Raw genomic sequence first — 8,518 nt, 5'->3', positions numbered from 1 at the left:
AGGCCATGGCCACACCCAATGGGGTGGTCTATTGTGTTTGACTCAATTAATAATGTCTTTTTTTTTTTGGGCACATTTTTCTTCACTCACAAGGTAATCATCCAATGTGTCGGGACACAGACTCACCTGTTTGCTTCCACTTCACATAACCCCACACGTGTAGTTCAAGCATAAGTGCATAATGTAATGTATGCCCCAACAAGGAGAAGGGATAAGAGGACAGAAGGGTATAATTATGGTTCTAGTCCCTCAACTCTGTTAAACCTTAGATTAGTCTCTTTACCCTTTCTTTTTTCAATAATTGCTCTAATTCGATTTATAATATATTGATCTTTTACTTCTATAATGTAATAAAAACTAACATTTTAAATTGTGCTTAACTGAAAATATTAGGCTTTTTATAACATTTTCGGTTGCGTCCCTTTCCTTGTCTTTTCTTAACCATAAATTAGACTACCGTCCCTTAGACCAGTTCCCGTGAACATCCCCATGGCCGGTAACTCAAACAAAGTGTAAGTACATTACAAAGTGTAAGCACATTACAGTACCCAAAAAAAGATTTCTTTTCCTTAAAGGCACCATTCTGTTAGAGACTTAAGTCATTACTCATTGATTGTCTTCCGTTTGTCTAACAACAATTGTAAAACATAATTGAAAGAAAATTAATTTATTATTAGGTCCTCCACGGTAAAAGTATTGTATAAGCCCCTGTATTATAGTGCAAATTGCATTTTAATCCATTCTATTTTAAGATGAACAAAGATGCCACAAAAGTGTATGTTGCAATAAGTTGTAGAGGTTCCTATTTACACCATAAGACATATCCTTGAGGATTAAAAATGAAAGAAAAGAAAAGTAACATTGACCAATTTCAAGCATAAGAAAAAATTTGCAAACTTATGGTGTAAACTGACCATTTTGCTCCCTTTTCTAGGGCACATATATCTTTGTACATTTTAAAACTATAAGGACGAAAATGCAATCCGTGCTATGATACAGGGACCTGTATAATACTTTTACCACCCTAACCTCAACTATGGATAGACAGATAGATGATATTGACCCCAGAAAAAGGAATTATTTATCAGTAAGGTTTCACTTTCCCATGATCAAAGCCAAAAGTGTCGCCAACAATCTACTACATACACTAATTTCATATATCGACAGCAATTGCCACAATTTTCAGGCAAAATGTGAGTGGAAAACTCTCAAGCAACTCTAATATATTTCGAAAGTGATCGATTTTATCATCGAAAGCTAATGAAACAGAGTTTTACAGGAAGGAGAGATGCCAACCCATGATTACTCTCTTAATGCTTGTCGGGTTTTGATGTCTTTAGTGCCTTGATTCTTGACCGAATACTTCGTTGTTGCAGACAGGGCATACCTAACAAAACACAATTTTCAGATTAGCAGTGTAAGTAGGAAAGATACCGAATCGAAGCAAGTAGTGTAGATGTTATGTGACATTAAAATGACCTTGTTGATGCTAAGCCATTTCATGATGCATTCCGAGTGGTAAACGTGTTTGCATGGCAATTTCATTTGTTGCTCACCGATTTTGTACCTCGTCTGGCATATAACACATCTGCTGTTTCACAAGCAAAGCGAAATGTTCACACGAAAGACTACCAACTAACGAATTATTTCTCCTAGGAAGATAAAACAGTCCGTCTTGGATATTGCAACCGGTATAATTCAGTTATTCAGCAAGCATCATAGTTCCACAGCCTCAACCCTCAAGTACCAGAAAAGTTCCGGTTGAGGACAAGAACAGAGATCATTTAAATCTGTTTAAAATGACTCCACGAAACTTCTGGTCGAAACATTTGCAATGTACAGGCATGTTAAAACTTACCAAGAAAAAGATTTTTTTTTTGAAGAAAAATGATAATTTAGTTTTGATGCTCGAGACAAAGGCCACCAGAAAATTATACGAGTTCAGAGCCACAACGGCCAGTTAACAGATATAGTTTAACGAAGGCGGACATTGTTCAACAAAATAGATACAAGTAAAAGTTTTACCTCTCTCTAGACTTTTTCCTTAGTAAGAAACTTCTAAACTTGCATCTTGAGGTTGGAAGCAAATCAATAAGCTCCAGGGACAGACCCCGACTTTGACTTCCAACTGCCTCACCTAAATCGAGCAATTCCTGTCATATAAAAATCATGTAGTTAATCAATGGCATCGGTACAAGCTTTGGCTTAGTTAAATCCAAATCCAAAATACTGTAACCAATAAATGCAAAAAACTTAATATTGCAAGTGATTTAACTTGAGGGAAAGGTAAGCACGTATGCATCCGTCTTGTATGAAGTGCAAATGCATGTAATTTAAACATTAAAGCGAGATTAGCTGAAAAGGAAAACCTCATAGGTCATGTTATCTGGGTCAATATTGTCTTGCCAAACCACCTGAGACAACATATTGCAGATAATCCTTTGATCAGTAAATAATATAGATTCTAGGATTTAATGTTTCTAACTGAGTTTAAAACGGTATGATATGCAAAATCAAGAACAAAAATTTAATCAATGTTCTTCAAATATGGATTATACGAGAGCTACAGCTCAAAGAGGTCAACAAATGCAGGCGTATTTGGTAAAGAACATGGGTTATATTTCCCACACATTAGTATCCATGCCACTGCTTTACATTCCACTGCTCACTCTGGATCATAATCGTTGGCTTCTGTTTTCAGAGGAAAGGTTTTGAGTACTACGGCGATAAATTTGTAACAGAGACCAAATTTTGATCAGGGAAATAGTTGGACTTCGTTTCGTAGTCCGTAAGATTTGGTACTCATAGTCTATTCCTTTCAATTGAGAATCTGAATCAGATACATGAGAACAAAATGCACAAGCACATGCAAGAAAAAAAAAACGAATAACATCTATAGAAAACAGAGGTCGGACCTGAGAATTACTATTGCTTTGATGATTTGGAGTGCCTGCAAAAAGTAAATAAATGTTTAGGAATAGAAATGTTGGTAAAAGAGGAAAATATATATTAAAACATATTTTAAGCTAACATTCTTCAGGTATAGCATGCATGCCAACAACTGCATCCCGCACATCTAAAATTGCAGGCTGTTCAGAATTCTGCGTCGATGGGTAGTCCCAAGTCCTCGGGGCATCCATTCTTTTCAAATGATCATTTACCTTATTTGGACAGTAAAGTGTACTCCCCGGATCCGAAACCCCAAATTTGTACGCATTCATACTCATTGACCAGTACATATTTTCCTGAACAGAGAAGAATGTTACCATTTAGTCACATTTGTGCATGAAATGAGTAGGCGTGCACAACATGAATCCAACACCAAGCAACCGGCTGATGTCTTAACAGACGAACGATTTTATGATCAAATGAGTAGTAAGAACGTCTGCATTAATAAAGCATATGCTGATAAACTAAATCTTCCGATTTTTTTATTGAAAAGGACCACAACTAATCATGCTTTGTTTAAGGGCATAAATCCATAAGAAATGAACATCGATCATTCATAAAAACTGTTACGGGTTGTATAACCACCATTCATGAGAAGCATGGGGATGACCCATGTTACTCAGGCGCAGGTGTAAGTGTTAGAAACGAGTATATATCCTACACGAATATGGTTAGATTTTTCAAAGCTTTTCCATGTAAGAGATACTTGGGGATCATAACCCCACATAGGTATGGACGCAAGAATCTATGTTGGGGGGAAATACATATTATCAATAGAAAATACAAATACAAAGAAAATATCTAAATTATATGATAACTTGAAATTTTCGGGGGCGACCACCCCTGCCAGCCCCATCGGTCCATCCCTGACGCTACACCTAAGCATTGGCCAAAAGCATGAACACGGAACACCCTAATCAAACATCATTGAATTCTACAACAACAAGTGAATTTTTGTTCTTTCTTTTCCCATCAAATAAAAGATTAAAAATCTGAAAATACCTGATCATGCATCAGCCCAGCATGAGAGTAATTCACAGGAACATGTGCTAGACCTTCAAAAAAATCCATAAAGCTTTCAGTAGCAGTATAAGGAAAGCCTGTATCTATAAAATGAACCTCCATTTGCCTGTTTCCATTCATGTTTAACCTCTTGTATCTGACCCCCAAGTCTCAAAGCTGCAATTAAGCACAATGTTAATATCATCCGAACAATGTTAGTGCAAACTGCAAGCTAAACTAAGTGGCAGTGCTTCTGTATCAAATTATATGAAACAAAAGTTGAAATCGTTAAATTGCATGGATAAAAGAAGCATTAATCACAGCTCTTGTCATCTCTCTGTAAAACCAAAAAAATATTAAAAGAAAAAGGGGGAAAAAAAGAAACCTTTGATTTGTCCAACAAATGGGGAAATGAAGCCACACCCAGGTTTTCTTTGAATGTGTATATTACAGAGAAAATAAACATAAGCAAAGAGATTACAATTACAGAAGCATTTTGAAAGGGGGGGGGGTCTGGCAAGTGAAGGGAAAGGGAAATTGGTGAAGAAGTGATTTTTGACAGATGAATTGATGGATTTACCTTTTGATAATGTGACTGAAATTACCCACTTTGAGATTTAAAACAACGGATGAAATAAAAGGAAAAGTTAAGATAAAAGCCAAGAAGAGAGAGAGAGCAGAGTATGAGAAGCTGAAGAAACTGTGAAGCTCAGATTATGAGTTTTCTCTCAGTGCGATAGTGAAATGTGAAGGTGAAGAAAGGCGTTTCATTTGCGTTTATTGACACGTACAAACGACCATTTAAAAATTTATAGACTTTTTTAGTTTTTTATTTTTAAGAGTTGATTTCACCTTACGTCCCTAAATTATGACTTTTTTGTATTTGTCCCTCAATTTTTGAATATTTTAGATGCATTCCTAAATTATGATTCTTATTTTATATTAAATCTGTAAACTTTTGAATTTTTCTAAAATTAGATTTCAAGCGGATAGAACATATTTCTTAGATCGAATCGAGTTAATCTGAAACTCCATCTATGATGACCCATATATAAAATACATAATTATTTTTACTTTTGTTACAATTTACTTTTATTACCTACCGTTTAATTTTAAAATAATTTATTATTTATTACTAAAAGAGGAATTAGAAAATAGCATCAAATCAATGTGGGCGGATGATGAATGAAATCGGTCAAGAGTGGACCTGTGATTCTCTTCTAGATGTGTAATGAAGAAGAGTCCACATTAGAAAAAAAATCAATATTAGGCCACTGGCTTTGTTCAACTGCTTATAACCCATCTTCCAAACGGGTATTTCATTTGCATCAGGAACCTTTAGTTGGAGAGAGTAAAGTTGAAATTTTAATGTTAAAAAGTATCAAATTAAATTTAACAATTTCTATAAAGGACTATTAATGTAATTTTTACATTTTGTTCAAGGGTGACCAAGGCCCCTTCTTGCACACTTAACCTTTTTGCTTGGGGGAGAATTGGGTAATAGTTATATATGTGGGACTTTGGTGTATCCCTTTATACTTTATGGTAGACATAACTATTTATTTGTTAAATTTATTAATGCAATTGTATTTATTCTGGATAAAATAATTTTGAATCGGTTCGTTAAAATATATGTTAAATTTATCTTTGTCATTTATGTAATTTGGAACGAGATGAAGGGTATCTTGAAAAAAGAAAACGTGCTCCATCGACATACTATAAAAATTGAAAGATAAAACCTGCAGATTTTTACCATAGTAATACTAGTAAGTGATAAATAAAAACCCATTATTTCAATTCTTAAAGGCAAAGCAAAAATCCGAGATGGGTAATCAAAATTTCCCATCTGAAAAAACAAAAATCGTTTAGGGAGTTGCTCCCAACAAAATTATGGATTATTAATGAAATTTAGCCGAAATAAATTTCTCAGGTCGAGATTTTCATCGCCATCTTTAAACAAAAACGCAACAAAAGTAGGGAGATAGACCACCACCCAAAGTTAAGCACCACCAGATCCGTACTTCTTTCCGAAAACAATGAGCTGCAGCTTGTCATATCCGGCGAGCACACCAGCGCCGGCGATAGCACGAAGGATGTTAGCTCCGGCACCTTTGAACAGAGACTTGGCACCCTCGTTTTTCAAGATCTGAGAAAATGCGTCGAGAGAGCTCTTGTATTTGACGGCTTCACCGGATGTCATCATCATTCTTCGACGAACAGTGTCGATCGGGTAAGATGCAAGGCCGGCACCATTGGTTATGAGCCAACCGAGGGCGAAGCTAGCAAAGAAACTGTCCTGTAATTATCAGAGGAAAACAGAGAGCAAGATGTCATTACAAATGATGCAGATAGAACTGTGATCAATGACATTAGATTTAAACATCATATTGACCTGCAGACCGCCGGTGAGAACCACGGGCTTCAGAGAGTCGTACATTCCAAAGTAGAGACCACGATAAACGATGATTCCAACACATGAGATATTAAAACCGCGGTAAAGACCAGCAATGCCATCGGATTTCAAGGTCTTCCTATAGACATCAACAAGGCCGTTGAATTGCCTCTCTCCTCCCTTCTTCGCGGCCTTTGCATCATTGGCAAGACGGGTTCGAGCATAATCCAAGGAGTAGACAAAGAGAAGGGAAGAAGCACCAGCTGCACCTCCAGATGCCAAGTTTCCTGCAAACCACTTCCAGTAGCCATCTCTGTCTTTCTTAAAGTTGAAAAGCCTCTTGAAGTAATCCTTGAAAGCAAAGTTCAAGGCCTGTTGCAAAATGAAGAAAACAATAAGCATAAAACATGTACGATAAAAATAGTTGAACGAAGAATTCAAAAGTTAAAATATGTAACCTGAGTGGGGAAATAACGTATAACATTGGCAGTGTTTCCTCTCCACAAAGAACCAAACCCTTCATCCTTGATTGTTCTCTTGAAACAATCACCAATGCCTTTGTAAGGTTCAGAGAGCCTACCAGATTTGATCATTTCATCTTGGTTCTGAATCAAAAGCTTAACACGCTCAATTGGAGCAGCAGCAGTTTTAGATACAGCAGCAGAAACTCCACCCATGAGGAAATCAATAGCAAAGCTGGTAAATCCTTTCTCTGCAGGTGCTTGAACATAGATAGCAGATGCTGTCGATGGAACCATAGGCGGGTCACTGGTAGCTCCAGAAGCCCATACAGCAGGATACTGCAGTGCAGCATTGGAGTAATTCCCATACACGACACGTCTTTGGTATGGAACAGGCCTGCTTAAAGACCCACCATAGCCTTGGAAATCTTGAGCATGGCTAGAATGAAGGAGCTGGCCAGCCACCTTCTGCATGATAGTTGGGTGTTGAACCTGATCCATTCTGATGCAAGAAAGTACACGAGCACATAAAAATACATAGAAAAAAAACCAAGAGGTAGAATTGCATAATACCAATAACTGAGGTAAAATCATATACAAACATATTAATGGTTCGACTCATACCATCAGAAACAAAGTTGGATATATGATCACGAATATGAAAAAAACATAACCAAGAAAAACAAATTTCAAAAAACATCAGGCAGAAGAATAGTGATTCCTAAAAAGAATAAGCAAAAAGGTGCATCTTGGTAAACTCAGGTGAAATCTTGCAGAAGTGACACAGATCAACAAGAAGAGAGTATTACTAGAAGAGAGAAAATGACATCAAATAATGATAAAAGAACATTATCGTCGCATCAATTTTAATCAGAAACAGAGTAAACAATAATCTAAAACGCACTAAACATATCAAAATCTTTATCGCGTATACGTATACATATACGCATGTATGAAAGTATTTCAGAATATGGAGCAACAAATTGCAGCAGACACAATTCAATATTACAAATATATATATATATAGTGTTTGAAAAGACATAAGCAGCCGCTGATCTGAAGGTAATGAAATGATCTAATTCAAATATCAAACGGAGTGCTTCTAAAAGTGATGGAAAGCAGCATCATTAAAATAATAAAAAGTAAAAACAAAATCAGCAGATCAGAAGAATTCAAGTGCAAATGAGCGTCCGATACGAATCAAACAGATTAACAGCAGCAGAAAACAATCAGATCTCTAATACTAATAATGAAGAAGAAAAAAGCGGCATAGAAACAATACAGATCTGATATTAAACAGTTTGCTTGATTTGAAATTTGGAGAGAATTTTACCTTAGAAAAGCGCGTGATTGGTTGGTGTGACGGATTGTTGGAGACCTCCGCGCCTATCGCTCTGCGTTGAGAGCGAGAAAGAGATTCTTTTGATATTTTTTTTTGTAGAGAGAAGGAGGCTTTGAAAAGTGCGAAGAACTGAGCGCCGTCCTGCCATTTTTTTGGGGCTATAAATTAAAAAGTTGAGAGCAAGTGGATAGAGACTCTAGGGTAAAGAGGGAACGCCGCTCACGCCACGCGCGGATATGGACGGTAACCATGCAACGTGGGATAATATTTTGATTAAATTACATTTGGTACACGAGTTAGTCAATTTCTTACAAATTGGTACTCAAAGAATTTTGAATAAACTATTTTAATAATCACTAAACTATAAGGTTG

At 36.3% G+C, this 8,518-nt stretch overlaps 2 protein-coding genes across 3 annotated transcripts; both read right to left on the bottom strand.

Annotated features, from left to right (window-relative positions):
* Positions 1–1,258: 1,258 nt before the first annotated feature.
* Positions 1,259–4,691, bottom strand: LOC120209157 (E3 ubiquitin-protein ligase BIG BROTHER-like). Of its 2 annotated transcripts, none has more exons than XM_039208224.1 (8): positions 4,535–4,691; positions 3,952–4,130; positions 3,032–3,245; positions 2,916–2,950; positions 2,370–2,414; positions 2,026–2,153; positions 1,480–1,591; positions 1,259–1,387 (listed from the first exon to the last, which is right to left on the bottom strand). In XM_039208224.1, the coding sequence occupies exons 2-8, from the start codon at positions 4,090–4,092 to the stop codon at positions 1,337–1,339; spliced, it is 726 nt and encodes a 241-aa protein (XP_039064155.1). In that variant the 5' UTR covers positions 4,093–4,130; positions 4,535–4,691; the 3' UTR covers positions 1,259–1,336. The 2 variants fall into 2 exon arrangements, with proteins under 2 accessions (XP_039064155.1, XP_039064156.1); XM_039208225.1 differs by having other exon boundaries at positions 1,480–1,588.
* A 1,098-nt stretch (positions 4,692–5,789) lies between these two features.
* LOC120209156 (ADP,ATP carrier protein 1, mitochondrial-like) lies at positions 5,790–8,297 on the bottom strand. The gene is made up of 4 exons (XM_039208222.1): positions 8,138–8,297; positions 6,802–7,306; positions 6,344–6,715; positions 5,790–6,247 (listed from the first exon to the last, which is right to left on the bottom strand). Exons 2-4 carry the CDS (start codon positions 7,303–7,305, stop codon positions 5,951–5,953), a joined length of 1,173 nt encoding a protein of 390 aa, XP_039064153.1. The 5' UTR covers position 7,306; positions 8,138–8,297; the 3' UTR covers positions 5,790–5,950.
* Between the last annotated feature and the right edge of the window lie 221 nt (positions 8,298–8,518).

The sequence above is a fragment of the Hibiscus syriacus genome, unplaced genomic scaffold, assembly GCF_006381635.1.
Source record: "Hibiscus syriacus cultivar Baekdansim isolate YM2019G1 unplaced genomic scaffold, ASM638163v2 tig00018107_pilon, whole genome shotgun sequence".
In the NCBI taxonomy this organism is placed as follows: Eukaryota; Viridiplantae; Streptophyta; class Magnoliopsida; order Malvales; family Malvaceae; genus Hibiscus; species Hibiscus syriacus.
The sequence above is the reverse complement of the archived record's forward strand: the minus strand, read 5'-3'. Positions and strand labels throughout refer to the sequence as shown.

Coding starts and splice junctions, on each gene's coding strand:
- LOC120209157 (XM_039208224.1), bottom strand. CDS start 4,092: ATGAATGGAAACAGGCAAATGGAGGTTCATTTTATAGATACAGGCTTT. Junction 3,246..3,951: donor CTGGGCTGATGCATGATCAG/GTATTTTCAGAT, acceptor TTCTCTGTTCAG/GAAAATATGTACTGGTCAAT. Junction 1,388..1,479: donor AATGGCTTAGCATCAACAAG/GTCATTTTAATG, acceptor GTGTTTTGTTAG/GTATGCCCTGTCTGCAACAA.
- LOC120209156 (XM_039208222.1), bottom strand. CDS start 7,305: ATGGATCAGGTTCAACACCCAACTATCATGCAGAAGGTGGCTGGCCAG. Junction 6,716..6,801: donor TACGTTATTTCCCCACTCAG/GTTACATATTTT, acceptor ATTTTGCAACAG/GCCTTGAACTTTGCTTTCAA. Junction 6,248..6,343: donor TTCTCACCGGCGGTCTGCAG/GTCAATATGATG, acceptor TGATAATTACAG/GACAGTTTCTTTGCTAGCTT.